We start from the raw sequence: 23,901 nt of genomic DNA, 5'->3' as shown, positions 1-23,901 counted from the left end.
AAATACAATAAACATCATTACTTTTCAAATAACAAAGCATCATGGTTTATGTTGATTTTATTTTTCAGTGCCAGCTCCTGTTGAACATCAGATCTGTCCTGCTGTGTGTGTTCTAATGAAACTGTCATTTGATGAAGAGCATAGACATGCAATGAATGAACTGGGTAAGACAAAAATGTTTTTTAATGCCACATAGACAATTGCTGGTGGATTTTTAAATCATGGTGGAAATTCAGTATAGTAAATGAAGATTTTTTAATCATTGATGAATTAGGATATAAGACCACCAACTTCTGTTATCAGCTGCTTCCTCTGTGTAGCAAAAAATTGTACGCTGGTTTCCAGGGGAGAAAGGATCCTGAATCACAGAAACTGCTACCCTGTCATAAACTAACTTTTTCAAAATCAAAGCCAAAGATTGAAAAAAAGTAACAAAATGGGTCACTCTTTGTCCCATTTGCCAAAAGTAGACTCTGTGCCATCTGATGAGGAGGGTAATTTGAATTATTTTAAAATGTGGAGCTACTGTATTATGATTGAACTCAGTCATTTTTGATGAGCATCAGAAGGAATTATTATTAAGATTTTCATTTATTTTCATGGTTATCAGCACTTTACGGGACTTTCTTCATAAGCAGCTTGGTATCTTTGAAATTGGTTAATAGAGAAAAGCATTATGCTTTAAGTCAGAAACATTTCATTAATTTTGGAATGATTACTCCTTTAGGTATGTATTATCACACACTTAACCTTATATAACCAACAATGTACTCATTTTTTATGTAACGATTTTTCTTTGATTTCTAGGTTCTTTTTGTACATGTGGTATTTATAAATTACATCATGCTGAACCATCTCATGTGAACTGGATCTCTCTAGTCATGCCACAAGCAAGAACCTTGCATTTAGTTCCCATTTTAGTGTAACTGTGCCCTTGCTTTTTGTGTTGTTTATGTTACATTATGTTCCAGCCCCCACTTTGTATTCATACCCTCTCATCATTTCATTTGTCATTTATCTTAAAAGTGATAAAGTCATGAGACTCTTACACAGAGAACCTGAACAGCCAAAAATGAGTATTGTGTCCTTCAGAGTCATCACTTTGGAAGGCTCTGTACCTTAAGATTTCAGGTCTGCCCTCTGGCCATGCTTTCCTTCCTAGTGGCCTAGCAATTGGCCTACCTGATTCTCTTTTCTCCCCCTGGTCTCTTGTGGAATCTCAGTTAATCTTATGAATTCTCCCCTCCTAAGTGCAATCTCAGCATTTGTGAACATTTTAAATTTTTTAAAATGTTAATCATAACAGGAAGGGGATTTTAAAAAATGAGTAAATAGGAAAACATTTAATTTTAAGATACCACAAAAGTTCTTCTATAAATGTCCCTGTGTTCCAATGGACTGTAGACTAGGACTAAGACATTAATCATCTGGATTTCAAAATAAAACCTAGACTCAGTATTTGTTCCTCTTCCTTCTTCAGGTAGGAAGGCTACCCGGGGCATTTCATCACAGGAGCTAGGGCAGGGGCTTTCAGGTGAGGAGCAGGATGGGGCCTCTGGGGGTGTGACTGCTGGGGATATAGCCACAGGGGATTACCTTCTTCTCACTCCTCACCTCCAGATTTGCACGGGGCAAAAGGAGGCTTAGGGTTTGTGGATTGCGGAAGAAATAGTACAAGACTGCACAAGGTTTTGGCAGTAAATGTTAAGGAGGAAAGAAATCCCAAGTAGATGAGGAAGTCCTTAGTTCTGTCAGCTGGGGTGGTTATTTGTACATATATGAAGATTTACAGCTATAGGTCATTTAACTTTGCATTTATTAGTATTAGAAGTTTGAGAATACAATTTCCATGGTGTATATTTATTGATTTCCAAATCTGTCCCAGAAACTGTGCTAGGCACTAGATTTTTATAATGATTAAGACCTGGTCCTGGCTTTCAAGAAACCCACCTTTTATTTGCATTAGTGTTTCACAAAATATCTAGATCATAATCATCACCCTGAGGCACTTGTCAAGCTGGGGATTATCTGACCCCGTAGCAAATCGAATCTCCAGAGTAAGGTCCTAGGCATCAATGCGACAAGTGGCCTGGCTGATTCTTATGTTCAGGAAATTCTGTGAAACACCAATAGAATATTCTTGCTGAGCCTCTGATATTTATTTTAGAACAAGGCATTTTATGCTAACGGTGACTATCTAAATCAAATAAAAATAATATACGCTTTAAAATTGTCAGTCTATCTTTTGTTCATAAGAGTCTAAATTAGGATTCTGTTGAATGTCACCTGAGTCTGTTGGTGCTCTGTTATTGGTAGTATTACACTATTGGGCAATGCTGTAGTCTGTTTAGACCACTGTTTTCTAACAGGCACCAAGAAAAATGTGGAAGGACATGTTCCTCATCTTTGCATTACTGTGAAACATCCTGATTTTTCTTAGAGCAACCAGGTTTTAATTGTATCAATCCAGTCATGAAATTGCATGTTTTAGTGAATCCATTTATAGTTTTAACCTATGAATTCTATGCCTCAAAAATTTCTGAAATCTTTTCATTTGCCTGAAATCCAAAAGCACTTCCTCTTTTATCTGATAGTCTAAATTTTTTTGAATGTTATTTTTTTATTAGCCATGTTTTTCCTGGATCTGTGGATATCTACCATATTCCTATTTAATCTTTATTTTCAGTATCAAGTTCTAAGATTTTTAGTTTTTCCATACAAGTGTACTCAACTCTTTGATCATGTATTGCCTTTTTGGCAACTTCTTTAGGTGTATTTTATCTTTCTTAAGAAAGTATCCCAATTATTGTCACATCAGACAAGATTTTATACAGATGGAAGGCATAGTTTATTTGTTTTGGTATTGATCCTCTGCTTTAAAATACTCGATAGCTTAGGGATCTCATCAGTATACCAGGCCACAGTCTTAAGGTCGTTCATGTCAATTTCATGGGTTAAAATTCTAAGTTCTTTTACAGGATCCTTTTCTTTTACCCAAGTATAAAATGGTAGAATTCCTTGAAGCTCTGCCCTAGGCTCTCTTCCTTTCTCTCTACACTTCAGTTATAGTTTTTGTTTTTGTTTTCAAATGTACAGCTCAGTCTGAGTTCTCACTCTGAGTTTTAGACACATTATTGAACTGATTATGTGACATCTTATCTTCCCTTAGGTGGTATTTTAGACACTTCTAACTCAACTGTCACAAACTGAATTCGTAATCTTCCCTCATCCCTGAATCTCTATCTTTTCCCAGTTTCCTTTTCTCAGAAATTCCAACCCAGTTGCTCAAACCAAAATCTTGGAAATCATTCATGATTTCATCCTTATCTCCTGCAAATAGCAAGTGACTGCTTTAATTCTGCTACTTAAAAATATCTTAAGTCATCGCTCTTCTCTTCATCTCTAGTTCAAGCCACCATCGTCTCTCCTGTTCTGAAATACTCCATCTTACTTCTCTTCCCATTTCCACTCACAGTCCATTTTGTTCACTGAAACCATAATAATCTGTTTAGAATGTGCATCTAATTATCCCTTTTTCTGCATAAAATCTTTAATGTGGCACATAAAGTCTTATATGATCTGGCATCTACCCATATTTATAGCCTCATTTTATGGCCCTCTCCTTGCTGCTGTGTATTTCAGGCCCAGGGGCCTTTCACATGCTGTTTCCTTTGCCTAGAATGCGTCTTTCTTCTTCCTGCCCCACCCTTGTTAAGATATACATTCATCTGGCCTGACCTGGTGGCTCATGCCTGTAATCCCAGCACTTTGCTAGGCCAAGGTAGGAGAATCACTTGAACCTAGAAGTTTGCAACCAGCTTGGGCAACACAGTGATACCCTGTCTCTATCAAAAAAGAATACACACACACACTCATCCTTTAATCCCAGGTCTAGGTTAAGTTCACCTATTATGTCACCCTGTGCTTCTGCATAGTTCATCTGTCTTTGCTCCAATCTGTGCTCTCTCCATAAAGACAGTGACTGATTTTTGTTCACTGACTATGGTATTTTGCCACTGTTGCAGGTGAGTGGAGGAAAATTTTCCTAAATATGATTTGGATTTTCTTTAACCAAATTAATTCTCATTTACCTATATTCAAATGTGTCTATCATTCCTGCTAGTCATAAAGATTTGCATAAATCTTCCTACAGTTAAATTCCTTGGCTTAGGATTATTGAACCAAGTCAGAACTTTGTTTTATAAACAACTTGCAGATTCTTCTGTATATTGATCTTTCCAGATCACTTAAAAAATATTAATGCACTGGCTCTCTTTCCAATTAATGACCTATTTAGACTTGTAGTGTCTAAGAAATGCCTATTTATATTCATCTTTTTCTTTTTGAGTCCCATGATGGTTAGTATTTGATGAATTATATTTTAAATAGCCTCCATATACATTTTTCTCTTTTGTTCACTTTTGCTTCACTTTTTTTTTTAGCTGCTTCCTTTGTGTCTTTCCCTTTCCTTTCCCTTTGCTTTCTCCTGTTCTTCCTAGTGTTGGCCATCGTGGGCATTATTGAGCATTTTCAGTAGAGAGAATCAGGGGAAAGAAAATACTAAATCTTAGTATAGTTGTATTTGATACTACCAAAGAGAAGTAAGAAATGTTTTTAAAAACACAAATTAGTTTTATGTAACTTAATAATAAATTGAACAGACAATCATTTTTCATAGAAAAAAGTTTTTCTTCATGCACAGTTTCATTTAAAGGCATCAGTATTCCTAAGGGTAATTATTTGCCAAAAAAAAAAAAAAAAAGTAATTAGGCCACAGTGTGTGACAATAAAGAGTGTTTATAAAGCCCTAGTAATAAGAAGAAGTTACCTTTTTCAGCTTATGTTCAGGAAGAACTAGTGTTAGGAAACAGCCCTCTTCACTGTTGGCAAGTTGTAGTGTATATGCAGTAAATAGAAAATAATTATTATTTCACTCAGTAAGATAAGGGGCTGGAGGGTGGAGAAACTTGCATAAATGGAATAGGTATCAGTTGTACTTTATAAATATATTACACAAAAGTCCTTTATAACAGTTTTTGTGGCTTAAAATTCTAAAGACAAATTTAAACCATATATTCTCATTTGTTGAGATTTTTTTTCTAATATTTAAGTTACCAACTTGGTACCAGTTTGTTTTATTTTAGATGATTGTCTTTTTCCTCTTGCCCTTTTTAAATTAGGGGGACTACAGGCCATTGCAGAATTATTGCAAGTGGACTGTGAAATGTATGGGCTTACTAATGACCACTACAGTATTACACTAAGACGATATGCTGGAATGGCTTTGACAAACTTGACTTTCGGAGATGTAGCCAACAAGGTATATTTTTATAACATACATTTCTTAAGATAGTTCAGTTAATTTACTTTCATACAAACACATTTTACTGATTTTGTTTTTGTCACTCTCCTCATTAAACTTAACGACTAATAAAAACCTGTGCTTCACATCTGCTTTTCTTTACTCATTGGGTTGTCTTCTGCCTAAACACAGGCAAACGGTTTATCTGCAGATGGAACACAGCAGTGAATTTATGTAATTGCATTAAAAACATTGTTCATAAGAATATAATTGTAGGGGTCATTTCTGTGACCCATTACTAGAGAAGTTTGTCTGACTGTGTAGAATTAAAAAATAAAAGATAAAACATTTCCTAGGAATGAGATAAAAAAATCTGAAAATTCTTATAACCAAGGCAAGTGTTAAACACACATTGATTCCATCCAAATAAGAGTCTTTACTCTAAAACCTGTTGCTTATCATTTCTTACCATTTATTCACTTTATTTCTCCAGTTTGGTAAAGGAAGAACAGATAGCAAAAAATTAGGGGAATATTTGTCTCTTATTTAGGTAATCTTAATCTAGATTTTTTATGGGTGAAATATCTGTTACGATTAAAACAAAATAATGAAAACTGAATTTGACATTTAGTAGCCAAAATTAAAGCTTGGCTTCAAGTTGTCTTGTTGATGATCCTCTGCTCTGTATCTAATTTGCAGGCTACGCTATGCTCTATGAAAGGCTGCATGAGAGCACTTGTGGCCCAACTAAAATCTGAAAGTGAAGACTTACAGCAGGTACTGTTTAGAATTTCAATTCTTTTTCTTTTTCTTTGAGGCAACTCTTTATCAAGAATTTCAGGTCTCATTCTGTTGCCCAGGCTAGAGGGTGCAATCTCATCTCACTGCAACCTCTGCCTCCTGGGTTCAAGCAATTCTTCTACTTTATCCTCTTGAGGCTGAACCTACAGGTGTATACCAGCACGCCTAACGAATTTTTGTGTTTTTTGTAGAGACAGGGTTTTGCCACTCCTGGGCGAAGCAATCTGCCCACTTCAGCCGCATCCCAAAGTACTGGGATTATAGGCGTGTGCTACCATACCCAGCTAATATCCTGATTTAGATTGCCGCTCAGTATTTAGTATCTCATGTTTAAAATATAGTTCCATTAACACTAGAAAAAGAAAACTAGTTATATTGTAGTTACACTGTAGGAATTCTTTTTGGCACTCTAGTAGCATTTAGGAGAATTTTTTTTTTTTTTTTTTTTAACACGGTCCCCCTCTCTTGCCCAGGTTAGAATGTAGTAGTGTGATTATTGCTCACGGTAACCTCAAGCTCCTAGGATCCTCCTGCCTCAGCCTCCCAAGTAGCTAGGATTACTGCAGGTGCATGCCACCACCCCCAGCTAATTTTTAAAAAGTTTTTGTAGAGACAGGGTCTCACTGTGTTACCCAGGAAGGTCTTGAACTCCTGGTCTCAGGAGATCCTCCTGCCTCATCGTCCCAAAGTGTTGGGATTACAGGTGTGAGCCACCACACCTAGCCATAATTTCTTTCTTAATAGATTTCTATTCCTACCTCTAGCATTAGAAACAAAAAAGCAAGTAGTATGAATTATATTATGTATAAATTAATCTAAAATTGATTAATTTGCAGGTTATTGCAAGTGTTTTGAGGAATTTGTCTTGGCGAGCAGATGTAAATAGTAAAAAGACATTGCGGGAAGTTGGAAGTGTGAAAGCATTGATGGAATGTGCTTTGGAAGTTAAAAAGGTACCTTCAAAAGCATTTAGTACTATATGAATATCATGTTTGGCTTTTTTTGCTGCCTTCTTTTAGCCATGAGATTCCCTAATTTCTTACCTGTTTATCTCACCAGTCCATAGTTTTAGAGTACTACAAACTCCTAAAGTACTAAGGTAGAAAAGATTATACAAGGGAATTTAATGTATTTAAATTAATACATTAAATTAGGGTTTCTCACCTCAGCAAAATAGACGTTTTTGACCAGATAGTTGTTTGTTTTGCTGGGGCTGACTTGTGCATTGTAGATTGTTTAGCAGCATCCCTGGCCTTTGCCAACTGGCTGCCAATAAACCCTCTCCCGAGTTGTGATTATCAGATTGTCTCCAGATATTGTCAGATATCCCTGAGAGGGAGGGAGGACAATGTCACTGCCAGTTAAGAACCACTGGCATAAGCATTACTTTTGTGCTCTCCAAATCTCAATCCCCTCAAATTTTGATAGTCAACTTATCAAGAGGTAATCAGAGCCAAGGGTGAGGAATCACCAAATAATAATTTGTTTACAGAAGGAAGTACCTCCAGGTAGTCCATCTGCTTCAGAAACTAGGTCAAATTTAAAAAGAAAAATAGAGTAAACTTGAAATCTGAGAGGGACCAAGTAAGTCGCCTTAGCTAGTCTAGGCCTCCCTTGACCCAACTAGTCTTCCTACACAGCCTACATTTTCTTCTTCAAAACTTTCCTCTTCAGAAAAGGCAAAAGATTTTGTTTTTTTTGTTTGTTTAGTTATACAATTTTGGTAAAATATATTATTTTATTCCTGGGAAATCCTTCAAAATTTATTGGATAGAAAAGTACTCAGCTGAATTATTAGTTATAAAGATAATATTCAGATAGACTTAGCATCTCCATAAAAATAGCTGTAACACTGTTGAATGGATAGAAGACATTTCAGAAAAGAATATGGCCAATAAGCCCTTGAAAAGATACTTAATATCATTAATCATCAGTGAATGCAAATTAAAACTACAATGAGATACCATTACACATACCGTATTGGTTAAAATTTAGAAGATTGACCCATGCATCGTCAAGGATGTTGAGCAGCTAGAAATCATGTATTCTGCTGGTGGGAATGTAAAATGGTGTGATCACTTTGGAGAACATTTGGCAGTGTTTTTAAGTTAAACATACACCTACCATATGATCCGTCCATTCCACTTCTAAGGATTTACCCAAGAGGAACGAAAACTTAACGCTGTCACATAGACTTACACACAAATATCCACAATAATTTCATTTATGATAGCCAAAAACTAGAAATAACTGTGTCTGTCAGTAGGCGAATGATAAGCAGATTGTAGAAGATTTGTACAAAGTAGTATGACTTGGCTATGAAAAAGAATAACTATTGATACATGTGGTAATGTATAGTGACAGAAAACAGATCATTGGTGGCCTGGGGTTGGGAGAGGAAGGGAAGGGGGAGAATTACGAGAGGGTACTAGGAAACTTTTGGGGATGTTATAAATGTTTGTTATCTTCATTGGACTGGCGGTTTTGTGGGTATATACATGCATGAAAAATAATCAAATTGTAAACTTGAAATGTATGCAGTTTATTATACTTCAACTATATTTCAATAAAGTTCAAAAAAATTAGTGCTTACACACTTAAATACTCCTAATCTAATAACCTGTATATTTTCAGAAAGATTTCATGTGTGTGTACACATTATGAGAATTTGTACTGCTGTTAACTGGTTCATGATTTAATTCTCCCTCAAGGATCTAAACTTGTCTAAAAATTTTTAATGCATGGTCAATGTCGGAAAAACTAGCCGTCAGAAATTTATAATATCCAGTTCTGATTTGGGTCTAATTTAATTCCGGTTAGCAGTATTGGAATTTATTTATTTTTTCCCTCTTTTTCTACATTTAGTGCAACAGTAATGAACATTCGCTTTTTCTCTTTTTCATTCAACATCAGTTCCCTCTCAACTTCAGCTGCTAATGAGCAAGAGAATCAGAACTACCTTCCAGCTCCCCTGCATGTTCCACATCACTTTAACTCACTCATAGCTCTTACTCTAGAGCCTCCCCTTTACCAGCACTCAGCTCCGTTCACTTAAAGCCTTTGGTCCCTTACTCTTGTCTTCTACATCTTCTCTACTGGATCCTTCTTTTTTATATTTCACCTCTCTAGAAGAAGCCCACTATTTTGAAAACAAAAATAAAATTATCTGTGGCTTCTTCTATTAGTGTTTCTCTTTTCTGGTAACAACCAAAGTCCTAAACAAGTCACTTCCTTCGTTTCTAAACTGGCTATACCAACTTTTAGTTCCTCCTAATTTTGCTTCTGACACAACCCTTCTCCTTGATCACAGAATCTAGATTTGCAGATTTATTTTTTTCTATTTTACCTTCACCTGCATTTTATGCTTTGTGGTTACTTTTGCTTTTACTACTTATATTAATAACCTCTAATTATTTATTTTGTGTCTTCTAATTTGCACTATAAAAACATTTTTTGAAACAAAACCCCTGGCCCTTGACATGTAGTCTCACAAAGAGGAACTTTTGTATTTTTCTATCTCCAAGTTAGTTCTGGGCCAGTTGCAGCTTAACTCAGTTGTTTAAATTCTTGCTCTTTTTTCTGTTCTCAGGACACTTGGAGTGCCCCACCTTTATCTCAGTCACAATGTAATTAAAATTGAGCTCTTTCCTTCTCACATCAACCAAGGTGTGAGAAGGATAAAAGCACTTCTCACATAAAAGTACTTCCTACCTGCTTCCTACCACTTACCTGACAAATTATGTCTAAACCTGCTTCTAGATTGTTTTGTTCACTTAATTTCTTGATGTAGAGAATGAAGTAGCTTGCTATTTATTGGGTTAGAGCCAAAATCTTTGCTGTGACTTTCAAGGACTGCCTTTTGTCTCTGAGCTTATTTCACACTGTTCCCCATCATGGATTATGATCTCCTTTGCATCTTCTTTCTGGTTCATCGGTGCTCTGGTGCTGATTCCCACTTCCCTGCCAGCAGCAACTGGCTTCTCTTCTCTCTGTATGTACAGTTCTTATCCTCCTAAAGAGATGTTCTTCTCTATGAAGTATTTTATTTATTTGACCAAATTCAGGCTGTAATAACTTTTTCTTTGGAGCACTTCGGTTCATGTATATTTCCCCAAAAGCAAATTGCTAGCACCTTCAATCACAGGTATCAGTTTGCTGTGTTTGTATCCTTTGGAGTGCCTCTCATTGCTATAGGCACAGAGTTGATTTCTAATTAATGTTCGTTTCCTGATTGGTACATAGTAAGAAGACAGATTGACATCACCATCATGGCAAGTTTTGGATTTGGTTTTTTGTTTTGTTTTGTTTTGTTTTTGCTTTTGCTTGAGACAGGGTCTCACTCTGCCACACAGCCTTGACCTCCTAGGCTCAAGCTATGCTCCTACCTCAGCCTCTCAAATAACTGGACCTATAGGTGCACACCACCATGTCTGACTAATTTTTGTATTTTTTGCAGAGATTGGGTATTGCCATGTTGCCCAGGCTGGTTTTGAACTCCTGGGCTTCAGCGATTCGCCCATCTCAGCCTCCCAAAGTGCTGGGCCTGAAGGTGTGAGCCACCACACCCAGCACATGGCAAGCTTTGACCAAATACTTTCAATTGTATATCAGAGTGTTTGGCAATTACAATTTGACAGTTTACTTATATAATCGTATGTTAGGGAGTTCTGGGTTTTTTTAATTTGTTATTTTGGGGAATTTTCAGAAATTACAGCTTTTCTGGTACCCTTTATTCTTTTTATAAGTTACGTTGTTAATTTTGAATCAACCACGTATATATAATGCTTTTTATATAAACAGAATATTGTATATACTACACTACACTGCAGCTTGCTCTTGCTCTTGTCATTAATACTTCCAAGGTATCTTTCCATATCTATGTGTGGTTTATAGAATTTTTTAAATCTACTTTTTTTTTTTTTTTATTTTTTTTTTTTTTTTTGGAGACAGGGTCTCACTCTGTTGACCAGGCTTGAGTACAGTGACACAATCATGGCTCACTGAACCCTTGACCACCTCCCATCCTCAAGCGATCCTCTCACTTCAGCCTCCCAAGTAGCTGTGACTGCAGGCACATGCCACCATACCCAGCTAATCTTTTATTGTGTGTTTTTTTGTTTTTTTTTTTTAACTACCATCAGGAGAATTTTTTTTTTTTTAATATTTTTTATTTGTGCGTGTGTGTGTGTGTGTGTGTGTGTGTGTGTGTGTGTGTATAGACAAGATTTCGCCATGTTGCCCCAGGCTGGTTTCAGACTCCTAAACTCAAGCAATCACGCCTGTTGGCCTTCCAGAGTGCTGAGATTATAGGATTTACAGGCATCAGCCACCATGCCAGCCCTTTTTTTTTTTTTTTTTTTTGAGATGGAGTCTCACTCTGTTGCCCAGGCTGGAATGCAGTGGTGTGATCTCAGCTCACTGCAGCCTCCACCTTCCAGGTTCAAGCAATTCTCCCACCTCAGCCTCCTGAATAGGTGTGTTACAGGCACCCACCATTGTGCCCAGCTAGTTGTGGTTTTTTTTTTTTTTTTGTATTTTTGTAGAGACGGGATTTCACCATGTTGGCCAGGCTGATCTCGAACTCCTGACCTCAGGTGATCCACCCACCTCAGACTCCCAAAGTACTGGGATTACAGGCATGAGCCACTGCACCGAGCCACACACTGGGCCTTAATCTAGTTCCTTTTCACTTTTTTCTTCTTTTTTTCAAGCAACCCCAGCCTGAGAACAATCCACATTCTGTTCTGAAAATGTTATCTTTTCATAATGCACATCAATTGTGCTTCATATTCTAAGTTATGTGTACTATCTAAGCACTTAGAATACAGTTTATAAAAGTCATTAGTTTAATATTGTGTACTGCTTGTTTTATAGAGATATCACTGATGTAAATACCATTTGGTATCTCATGAACATTTTTCTAAATGGAAAGTTCTTAATAATTTACCAGTGAGGGGCGGGCAATAGGATAGATTAAAACATAGCTTTTATTCAATATAAGTAATATAGAAGTTAATAAGAGACAAATTCCAACTCTAATTAGATGACCCATATTCTGTTTCTTAATAGGAATCAACCCTCAAAAGCGTATTGAGTGCCTTATGGAATTTGTCAGCACATTGCACTGAGAATAAAGCTGATATATGTGCTGTAGATGGTGCACTTGCATTTTTGGTTGGCACTCTTACTTACCGGAGCCAGACAAACACTTTAGCCATTATTGAAAGTGGAGGTGGGATATTACGGAATGTGTCCAGCTTGATAGCTACAAATGAGGACCACAGGTATATACAGAGTTTTATATTACTTTTAAAATATAGAATTTATACTCTCAAAAAGGCTTAATTGTAAGCAATGTTTTATATAATCATAAAAGTTTTAAGCCAAAATATATTTATTTACTGTGAAAAGATAACTACTAACTCTTAGTTTAACTCATTAGTGTACTTAATATATAACAGTTTATAGTATCGTAAAGGAGACTGAGCAAACGATACTTGAGAGGTATAGCTCATATGTGGAGGAAAAAATAGTCACAAATATTAGAACAAAGTAATCACTTTCTATTAGTATAGTATAAAAGACCATGAAAACAAAATTTAAAACAAGACAAAAACTATGAGCATGATCCAGAGAATGTAAATGTGAACTGGGTGCAGTTCACATTTTTCTAATGCTGTCTTAGTATCAATAATCATAATAATTTTTTTTTTTTTTTTTTTTGAGACAGTGTCTCACTCTGTCACCTAGGCTGGAGAACAGTGTTGCGATCTCGGCTCACTGCAGCCTCTACCTCCTGAGTTCAAGCAATTCTCCCACCTTAGCCTCCCAACTAGCTGGAACTACAGATGCACGCCACCACACCAGGCTAATTTTTCTATTTAGGTAGAGATGGGATTTCACCATGTTGTCCAGCTGGTCTTGAATTCCTGGCCTCAAGTTACCCGCTGGCCTCAGCCTCTCTAAGTGCTGGGATTATAGGCATGAGCCACCACGTCCGGCTAATAATCATAGTATTATTTCGCTAACAGCCATTCATCCAATCTGCTAGAGTTGCAGAATCTAAGAGAGTGCCTCAGATACAGGGCACACATTTTCAGAACTCTGACTCTGTATTATGTCAACAAAAATACAACTGTCTTTTTTGTTTGTTTTTGGAGATGGAGTATCACTCTTTTGCCCAAGGTGGAGTGTAGTGGCGCAGTCTCTGCTTACTGCAGCCTCTGCCCCTGGGGTTCAAGTGATTCTCCTGATCACAGAATCTAGATTTGTGGATTTATTTTTCTACTCTACCTTCACCTGTATTTTATACTTTTTGGTCCCTCACTTTTGCTTTTGCTACTCCCGAGTTGCTGGGATTACAGGTACCCACCACCATGCCCGACTAATTTTTGTATTTTTAGTAGAGATGGGATTTCACCATGTTAGCCAGGCTGGCCTTGAACTCCTGACCTTAGGTGATCTGCTGACCTTGGCCTTCCAAATTGGTGGGATTATAGGCATGGGCAGCTGGCCAAAAATATGGGTATCTTTTATAGCTTATTCACTTTTAAGTTTTTGATGCAAAAACTACAAGCCTAGTCTCCTTTTCTGCTATGCAAAGAAGATTTCTTAAGTCTAGTAACTACTGACTGGACTGCTGAGAGAAGACCACCATGTTAAAGCTTATTGTGTACCCTTGTTAGTCAGTTTTAAAGCCCACTAAAGCTGAATATGCTGTTATTAATCTTCAGTTTGCCTGCATTAAACAAGCTGTTGTTCTTTCAAGTCCCAGAGTTAATTATGCTGATTCTCACTTTTTGTTTTTATATGCCTTAAATGTTTTGAAAACTTTAACTTACTTTATTTAAAAAAAAAAAAAAAAAAAAAAAAACACACAAAGTCTGCCAAAGAGCACTTTTTTTTTTTTTTTTTTTTTTTTTTTAAGATGCATTCTCATTCTGTTGCCCAGGCTGGAGTGCAGTGGTTTGATCTCGGCTTATTGCACTTCCGCCTCCCAAGTAATTTCTCTTTGCTCAGCCTCCTGAGTAGCTGGGACTACAGGCGTGTGCCACCATATCCGGCTAATTTTTGTATTTTTAGTAGAGATAGGGTTTTACCATGTTGCCCAGGCTGGCCTCAAACGCCTAACCTCAGGTGATCTGCCCACCTCAGCCTCCCAGATTGCTGGAATTACAGGGTTGAGCCACTGTGCCCAGCCAAGAGCACTTGTAAGAGGGATGGCAGTATCACAAAATCAAGGCAGAGATACAGAGATTAAAATGTAAGTGTGCTAATCTAAGAGCTTATAATGTGCTGACTGCAGAAAGATCTTCAGTCAATTTTATCTACCTTGTCCAAGATATCTCAATATCAATATCAGAGTGACACCCAGCCATAGATGAAGTTACCAGAAAGTCCCTATCCAACATAGGATTTCATGATTTATTTATAGTTTTTAAATGGGGAAACTGTTACCATATGAACAGAGTAAATGTATTTGCCCTACCCCCTGCAACTGTTTTAAGCTATTGAGTCAGAATAGGAAATGTAGAATTGATAAAAAAAAATAACCTTTACTTTTTTTCGTGTGACAGATTAGTACTTTAAAACAATAAACATTAAATGAAATAAGAAAAAAAAGGAGATGTGGAATACTTGGAAGTTATAGGATAATTGGTACAATCATATTATGCCTATTGTTTTCTATCCTTTTATTTGTTGTTACTGCATACACATTTTGATGTTAATTTTGTGATCTCTTATTTCAGGCAAATCCTAAGAGAGAACAACTGTCTACAAACTTTATTACAACACTTAAAATCTCATAGTTTGACAATAGTCAGTAATGCATGTGGAACTTTGTGGAATCTCTCAGCAAGAAATCCTAAAGACCAGGAAGCATTATGGGACATGGGGGCAGTTAGCATGCTCAAGAACCTCATTCATTCAAAGCACAAAATGATTGCTATGGGAAGTGCTGCAGCTTTAAGAAATCTCATGGCAAATAGGCCTGCAAAGTATAAGGATGCCAATATTATGTCTCCTGGTTCAAGCTTGCCATCTCTTCATGTCAGGAAACAGAAAGCCCTAGAAGCAGAATTAGATGCTCAGCATTTATCAGAAACTTTTGACAATATAGACAATTTAAGTCCCAAGGCATCTCATCGCAGTAAGCAGAGACACAAGCAAAGTCTCTATGGTGATTATGTTTTTGACACCAATCGACATGATGATAATAGGTCAGAAAATTTTAATACTGGCAACATGACTGTCCTTTCACCATATTTGAATACTACGGTGTTACCCAGTTCCTCTTCATCAAGAGGAAGCTTAGATAGTTCACGTTCTGAAAAAGATAGAAGTTTGGAGAGAGAACGAGGAATTGGCCTAGGCAACTACCATCCAGCAACAGAAAATCCAGGAACCTCTTCAAAGCGAGGTTTGCAGATTTCCACCACTGCAGCCCAGATTGCCAAAGTCATGGAAGAGGTGTCGGCCATTCATACCTCTCAGGAAGACAGAAGTTCGGGGTCTACCACTGAATTACATTGTGTGACAGATGAGAGAAATGCACTTAGAAGAAGCTCTACTGCCCATACACATTCAAACACTTACAATTTCACCAAATCAGAAAATTCAAACAGGACATGTTCTATGCCTTATGCCAAATTAGAATATAAGAGATCTTCAAATGATAGTTTAAATAGTGTCAGTAGTAGTGATGGTTATGGTAAAAGAGGTCAAATGAAACCCTCAATTGAATCCTATTCTGAAGATGATGAAAGTAAGTTTTGCAGTTATGGTCAATACCCAGCTGACCTAGCCCATAAAATACATAGTGCAAATCATATGGATGATAATGATGGAGAACTAGATACACCAATAAATTACAGTCTTAAATATTCAGATGAGCAGTTGAACTCTGGAAGGCAAAGTCCTTCACAGAATGAAAGATGGGCAAGACCCAAACACATAATAGAAGATGAAATAAAACAAAATGAGCAAAGACAATCAAGGAGTCAAAGTACAACTTATCCTGTGTATACTGAGACCACTGATGATAAACACCTCAAGTTCCAACCACATTTTGGACAGCAGGAATGTGTTTCCCCATACAGGTCACGGGGAGCCAATGGTTCAGAAACAAATCGAGTAGGTTCTAATCATGGAATTAATCAAAATGTAAGCCAGTCTTTGTGTCAAGAAGATGACTATGAAGATGATAAGCCAACCAACTATAGTGAACGTTACTCTGAAGAAGAACAGCATGAAGAAGAAGAGAGACCAACAAATTATAGCATAAAATATAATGAAGAGAAACATCATGTGGATCAGCCTATTGATTATAGTTTAAAATATTCTACAGATATTCCTTCGTCACAGAAACAGTCATTTTCATTCTCAAAGAGTTCATCTGGCCAAAGCACTAAAACTGAACACATCTCTTCAAGCAGTGAGAATACATCCACACCTTCATCTAATGTCAAGAGGCAGAATCAGCTTCATCCAAGTTCTGCACAGAACAGAAGTGGTCAGACTCAAAAGGCTGCCACTTGCAAAGTTGCTTCTATTAACCAAGAAACAATACAGACTTACTGTGTAGAAGATACCCCAATATGTTTTTCAAGATGTAGTTCATTATCATCTTTGTCATCAGCTGAAGATGAAATAGGATGTGGTCAGACGACACAGGAAGCAGATTCTGCTAATACTCTGCAAATAGCAGAAATAAAAGAAAATAATGGAACTAGAGCAACTGAAGATCCTGTGAGCGAAGTTGCAACAGTGTCGCAGCACACTAGAACCAAATCCAGCAGACTGCAGGGTTCTAGTTTATCTTCAGAATCGACCAGACATAAAGCTGTTGAATTTTCTTCAGGAGCAAAATCCCCCTCCAAAAGTGGTGCTCAGACACCTAAAAGTCCTCCTGAACACTATGTGCAGGAGACTCCACTCATGTTTAGCAGATGTACTTCTGTCAGTTCACTTGATAGTTTCGAGAGTCGTTCGATTGCTAGTTCCGTTCAGAGTGAACCGTGCAGTGGAATGGTAAGTGGCATTATAAGCCCCAGTGATCTTCCAGATAGCCCTGGACAAACCATGCCACCAAGCAGAAGTAAAACCCCTCCACCTCCTCCTCAAACAGCTCAGACCAAGCGAGAAGTACCTAAAAGTAAAGCACCTGGTGCTGAAAAGAGAGAGAGTGGACCTAAGCAAGCTGCAGTAAACGCTGCAGTTCAGCGGGTCCAGGTTCTTCCAGATGCTGATACTTTATTACATTTTGCCACGGAAAGTACTCCAGATGGATTTTCTTGTTCATCTAGCCTGAGTGCTCTGAGCCTCGATGAGCCATTTATACAGAAAGATGTGGAATTAAGAATAATGCCGCCAGTTCAGGAAAATGACAATGGGAATGAAACAGAATCAGAGCAGCCTAAAGAATCAAATGAGAACCAGGAGAAAGAGGTAGAAAAAACTGTTGATTCTGAAAAGGACCTATTAGATGATTCAGATGATGATGATATTGAAATACTAGAAGAATGTATTATTTCTGCTATGCCGACAAAGTCATCACATAAAGCAAAAAAGCCAGCCCAGACTCCAAAATTACCTCCACCTGTGGCAAGGAAACCAAGTCAGCTGCCTGTGTACAAACTTCTACCATCACAAAACAGGTTGCAACCCCAAAAGCATGTTAGTTTTACACCGGGAGATGATATGCCACGGGTGTATTGTGTAGAAGGGACACCTATAAACTTTTCCACAGCAACATCTTTAAGTGATCTAACAATAGAATCCCCTCCAAATGAGTTAGCTGCTGGAGAAGGAGTTAGAGCAGGGGCACAGTCAGGTGAATTTGAAAAACGAGATACCATTCCTACAGAAGGCAGAAGTACAGAGGAGGCTCAAGGAGGAAAAAACTCATCTGTAACCATACCTGAACTGGATGACAATAAAGCAGAAGAAGGTGATATTCTTGCAGAATGCATTAATTCCGCTATGCCCAAAGGGAAAAGTCACAAGCCTTTCCGTGTGAAAAAGATAATGGACCAGGTCCAGCAAGCATCTGCGTCTTCATCTGCAACCAACAAAAATCAGTTAGATGGTAAGAAAAAGAAACCTACTTCACCAGTAAAACCTATACCACAAAATACTGAATATAGGACACGTGTAAGAAAAAATGTAGACTCAAAAAATAATTTAAATGCTGAGAGAGCTTTCTCAGACAACAAAGATTCAAAGAAACAGAACTTGAAAAATAATTCCAAGGACTTCAATGATAAGCTCCCAAATAATGAAGATAGAGTCAGAGGAAGTTTTGCTTTTGATTCACCTCATCATTATACACCTATTGAAGGAACTCCTTACTGTTTTTCACGAAATGATTCTTTAAGTTCCCTAGATTTTGATGATGATGATGTTGACCTTTCCAGAGAAAAGGCTGAATTAAGAAAGGGGAAAGAAAATAAGGAATCAGAAGCTAAAGTTACCAGCCACACAGAGCTAACCTCCAACCAACAATCAGCTAATAAGACACAAGCTATTGCAAAGCAGCCAATAAATAGAGGTCAGCCTAAACCCATACTGCAGAAACAATCCACTTTTCCCCAGTCATCCAAAGACATACCAGACAGAGGGGCAGCAACTGATGAAAAATTACAGAATTTTGCTATTGAAAATACTCCAGTTTGCTTTTCTCATAATTCCTCTCTGAGTTCTCTCAGTGACATTGACCAAGAAAACAACAACAACAAAGAAAATGAACCTATCAAAGAGGCTGAGCCTCCTGACTCACAGGGAGAGCCAAGTAAACCTCAAGCATCAGGCTATGCTCCTAAATCGTTTCATGTTGAAGATACCCCTGTTTGTTTCTCAAGAAACAGTTCTCTCAGTTCTCTTAGTATTGACTCTGAAGATGACCTGCTGCAGGAATGTATAAGTTCCGCGATGCCAAAAAAGAAAAAGCCTTCAAGACTCAAGGGCGATAATGAAAAACATAGCCCCAGAAATATGGGTGGCATGTTAGCTGAAGATCTGACACTTGATTTGAAAGATGTACAGAGACCAGATTCAGAACATGGTTTATCCCCTGATTCAGAAAATTTTGATTGGAAAGCTATTCAGGAAGGTGCAAATTCCATAGTGAGTAGTTTACATCAAGCTGCTGCCGCTGCCTGTTTATCTAGACAAGCTTCGTCTGATTCTGATTCCATCCTTTCCTTGAAATCAGGAATCTCTCTGGGGTCACCATTTCATCTTACACCTGATCAAGAAGACAAACCCTTTACCAGTAATAAAGGCCCACGAATTCTAAAACCAGGGGAGAAAAGTACCTTGGAAACTAAAAAGATAGAATCTGAAAGTAAAGGAATCAAAGGAGGAAAAAAAGTTTATAAAAGTTTGATTACTGGAAAGGTTCGATCTAATTCAGAAATTTCAGGCCAAATGAAACAGCCTCTTCAAGCAAACATGCCTTCAATCTCTCGAGGCAGGACAATGATTCATATTCCAGGAGTTCGAAATAGCTCCTCAAGTACAAGTCCTGTTTCTAAAAAAGGCCCCACACTTAAGACCCCAGCCTCCAAAAGCCCTAGTGAAGGTCAGACGGCCACCACTTCTCCAAGAGGAGCCAAGCCATCTGTGAAATCAGAATTAAGCCCTGTTGCCAGGCAGACATCCCAAATAGGTGGGTCAAGTAAAGCACCTTCTAGATCAGGATCTAGAGATTCGACCCCTTCAAGACCTGCCCAGCAACCATTAAGTAGACCTATACAGTCTCCTGGGCGAAACTCTATTTCCCCTGGTAGAAATGGAATAAGTCCTCCTAACAAGTTATCTCAGCTTCCAAGGACATCATCCCCTAGTACTGCTTCAACTAAGTCCTCAGGTTCTGGAAAAATGTCGTATACATCTCCAGGCAGACAGATGAGCCAGCAGAACCTTACCAAACAAACAGGTTTATCCAAGAACGCCAGTAGTATTCCAAGAAGTGAGTCTGCCTCCAAAGGACTAAATCAGATGAATAATGGCAATGGAGCCAATAAAAAGGTAGAACTTTCTAGAATGTCTTCAACTAAATCAAGTGGAAGTGAATCTGATAGATCAGAAAGACCTGTATTAGTACGCCAGTCAACTTTCATCAAAGAAGCTCCAAGCCCAACCTTACGAAGAAAATTGGAGGAATCTGCTTCATTTGAATCTCTTTCTCCATCATCTAGACCAGCTTCTCCCACTAGGTCCCAGGCACAAACTCCAGTTTTAAGTCCTTCCCTTCCTGATATGTCTCTATCCACACATTCATCTGTTCAGCCGGGTGGATGGCGAAAACTCCCACCTAATCTCAGTCCCACTATAGAGTATAATGATGGAAGACCAGCAAAGCGCCATGATATTGCACGGTCTCATTCCGAAAGTCCTTCTAGACTGCCAATCAATAGGTCAGGAACCTGGAAACGTGAGCACAGCAAACATTCATCATCCCTTCCCCGAGTAAGCACTTGGAGAAGAACTGGAAGTTCATCTTCAATTCTTTCTGCTTCATCAGAATCCAGTGAAAAAGCAAAAAGTGAGGATGAAAAACATGTGAACTCTATTTCAGTAACCAAACAAAGTAAAGAAAACCAAGTATCCGCAAAGGGAACATGGAGAAAAATAAAAGAAAATGAAATTTCTCCCACAAACAGTACTTCTCAGACTGTTTCCTCAGGTGCTACAAATGGTGCTGAATCAAAGACCCTAATTTATCAAATGGCACCTGCTGTTTCTAAAACAGAGGATGTTTGGGTGAGAATTGAGGACTGTCCCATTAACAACCCTAGATCTGGAAGATCTCCCACAGGTAATACTCCCCCAGTGATTGACAGTGTTTCAGAAAAGGGAAATCCAAACATTAAAGAGTCAAAAGATAATCAGGCAAAACAAAACGTGGGTAATGGCAGTGTTCCCATGCGTACCGTGGGTTTGGAAAATCGCCTGAACTCCTTCATTCAGGTAGATGCCCCTGACCAAAAAGGAACTGAGACAAAACCAGGACAAAATAATCCTGTCCCTGCATCAGAGACTAATGAAAGTTCTATAGTGGAACGTACCCCATTTAGTTCTAGCAGCTCAAGCAAACACAGTTCACCTAGTGGGACTGTTGCTGCCAGAGTGACTCCTTTTAATTACAACCCAAGCCCTAGGAAAAGCAGCGCAGATAGCACTTCAGCCCGGCCGTCTCAGATCCCAACTCCAGTGAATAACACAAAGAAGCGAGATTCAAAAACTGACAGCACAGATTCCAGTGGAACCCAAAGTCCTAAGCGCCATTCTGGGTCTTACCTTGTGACATCTGTTTAAAAGAGTTGGAAGAACGAAACTAAGATAATTATATGTTAATTACAACTGCTATATAGATATTTTGTTTCAAATGAAACTTTAAAAGACTAAACAATTTTGTAAATAGGTTTGATTCTTGTTAGAGGGTTTTTGTTCTGGAAGCCATATTTGATAGTATACTTTGTCTTCACTGGTCTTATTTTGGGAGGCACTCTTGATGGTTAGGAAAAAAATAGTAAAGCCAAGTATGTTTGTACAGTATGTTTTACATGTATTTAAGTAGCATCCCATCCCAACTTCCTTTAATTATTGCTTGTCTTAAAATAACACTACAGATAGAAAATATGATATATTGCTGTTATCAATCATTTCTAGATTATAAACTGACTAAACTTACATCAGGGAAAAATTGGTATTTATGCAAAAAAAGAAAATGTTTTTGTCTTTGTGAGTCCATCTAACATCATAATTAATCATGTGGCTGTGAAATTCACAGTAATATGGTTCCCAATGAACAAGTTTACCCAGCCTGCTTTGCTTTACTGCATGAATGAAACTGATGGTTCAATTTCAGAAGTAATGATTAACAGTTACGTGGTCACATGATGTGCATAGAGATAGCTGCAGTGTAATAATTTACACTATTTTGTGCTCAAAAGAAAACAAAAATCTGTGTAACTGTAAAACATTGAATGAAACTATTTTACCTGAACTAGATTTTATCTGAAAGTAGGTAGAATTTTTGCTATGCTGTAATTTGTTGTATATTCTGGTATTTGAGGTGAGATGGCTGCTCTTTTATTAATGAGACATGAATTGTGTCTCAACAGAAACTAAATGAACATTTCAGAATAAATTATTGCTGTATGTAAACTATTACTGAAATTGGTATTTGTTTGAAGGGTCTTGTTTCACATTTGTATTAATAATTGTTAAAAAGGCCTCTTTTAAAGCTTATATAATTTTTTTTCTTCAGATTCTATGCATTAGGAGTAAAATTCCTCTTACTGTAATAAAAATAATTGAAAAAGACTATTGCCACTTAACCACTCCATGCATTGGCACTTAGCCATTCCTGAAATTTCTTTTATGTAATTAGCTCTTCTTAATTTTTAATATTTTTCCACTTAAACTTTTTTTTTTCTTACTCTACTGGAGCTCAGTAAAAATAAATTCATTATAATAGCAATGTAAACAGCCTAGCACAGACTAAGCATTGAACATAATAGGCCCACATAGATTATTTCCTTTTCTTAATATTAAAGTATTCTGTACTTGAAATTGGTTATTCTTAGGTACAGGTTAGTCTCTTTGAAGCTTTACAGTGTTAACTGTCTTTACCCTTCATCTTGTTGCAGCTGAGTCTGATATGAACACTTTTTATCACCCTGTATGATAGGGCAAAATTTCAGCAATCAAGTATAATCATCGCTTAGCCATGCTCAGAAAATTCAAATCACATGGAACTTCAAAGGTATATTTAATACCATTAAGATATTCAGAAGTATATTTTAAAATTCCTGCCTGTAAAGGAAACTTGGTTTTGATGGGTACAGTTCTAGGGTACATGTTAAGTACCCCCTTATACAAGGGACGGAAGTCCTCCTTCCTGAAGGAAAATAAACTGACACTAACTGAGGTAATTTACTTAATATATCCTGATTTGTTCTGAAAGATCAGAGGGTGACTGGTGATACATGTACACATATTTGTTAAATAAATGAAAATTTATTTTTAGTGATAAAATTCATAAACTCTTATTTGGGGAAGGGAAAAGATTTTTAAGCGTGGTGGGTCACTCAGAAGAGGAGATAAGAGAGGGGTAAACACACCTACCTGGTGCCTTGAAAAATCACATCAAATACTTAATTATCTACCCCTCACCTGTGGTTATAACTTACAGGTAATGAAGATGATTTTTTTAAAGCTAAAATGCCAGTTAAGTGCTATGACTTGAGCTAAAGTATTTGACTCCAATGCCTATATTGTGTCTACTGCACCACTTTGTAAACACCTCAGTTTACTATCTTTGAGATGATTGACATTTAAATTTTTGCCAAATGTTATCTGAAATTGTCTATGAATACTATCTATTTCTGTTGTTCTCCAAGGCTTCCATAAACAATGGAGATACATGCATATAGGTCATAGTTGTTTCATTTTCTGATTTTCTAATTTTTTGAATTATTGCTTGCCAGTTTTTGCAAACCACTTCAAGTATTTTTATGGAAAGAGATGGGGTATTAAGAGATGGGATGTTAATCACTTAGATAAAATGGCCTTTTAATTCAAGTAAGGAAGAAAACATCAATGCTGAAAATGAAGAGTTCATTCCACATGCCAGAAAAGTGGAATTTTTGTAGGCATCACTTAACACTAACACTGACTGGGAGGAGGGCTAGTCTCTAGCACCCATTGAAGTAAAGGTAGCTGGATGAGGCCCTCTACTTAGAGATAGTGGTTCTGAATTCGTAAAGGGGCAAATCTCAATTCTAATT

General features: G+C 37.4%; 1 protein-coding gene across 16 annotated transcripts in view; it reads left to right on the top strand.

The window, feature by feature from the left end:
- The window catches only part of APC (APC regulator of WNT signaling pathway), a 151,521-nt gene extending 127,979 nt beyond the window's left edge, over nucleotides 1-23,542 (top strand). For 10 of the 16 annotated variants that reach the window (XM_032274463.1, XM_032274444.1, XM_032274465.1 and 7 more), the window contains 6 exons: nucleotides 69-164; nucleotides 5,181-5,320; nucleotides 6,002-6,079; nucleotides 6,940-7,056; nucleotides 12,173-12,387; nucleotides 14,854-23,542. In XM_032274463.1, the coding sequence (XP_032130354.1) occupies nucleotides 69-164; nucleotides 5,181-5,320; nucleotides 6,002-6,079; nucleotides 6,940-7,056; nucleotides 12,173-12,387; nucleotides 14,854-21,424 (7,217 nt within the window). In that variant the 3' untranslated portion in view covers nucleotides 21,425-23,542. Of the gene's footprint in view, nucleotides 1-68; nucleotides 165-1,480; nucleotides 1,535-5,180; nucleotides 5,321-6,001; nucleotides 6,080-6,939; nucleotides 7,057-12,172; nucleotides 12,388-14,853 lie in introns of all 16 variants that reach the window. The other 6 variants (XM_032274433.1, XM_032274435.1, XM_032274436.1 and 3 more) reach the window with 2 other exon arrangements.
- Nucleotides 23,543-23,901: the final 359 nt, after the last annotated feature.

This window comes from Sapajus apella, unplaced genomic scaffold, assembly GCF_009761245.1.
Source record: "Sapajus apella isolate SASKATOON/1434 unplaced genomic scaffold, GSC_monkey_1.0 scaffold1, whole genome shotgun sequence".
In the NCBI taxonomy this organism is placed as follows: Eukaryota; Metazoa; Chordata; class Mammalia; order Primates; family Cebidae; genus Sapajus; species Sapajus apella.
The sequence above is the reverse complement of the archived record's forward strand: the minus strand, read 5'-3'. Positions and strand labels throughout refer to the sequence as shown.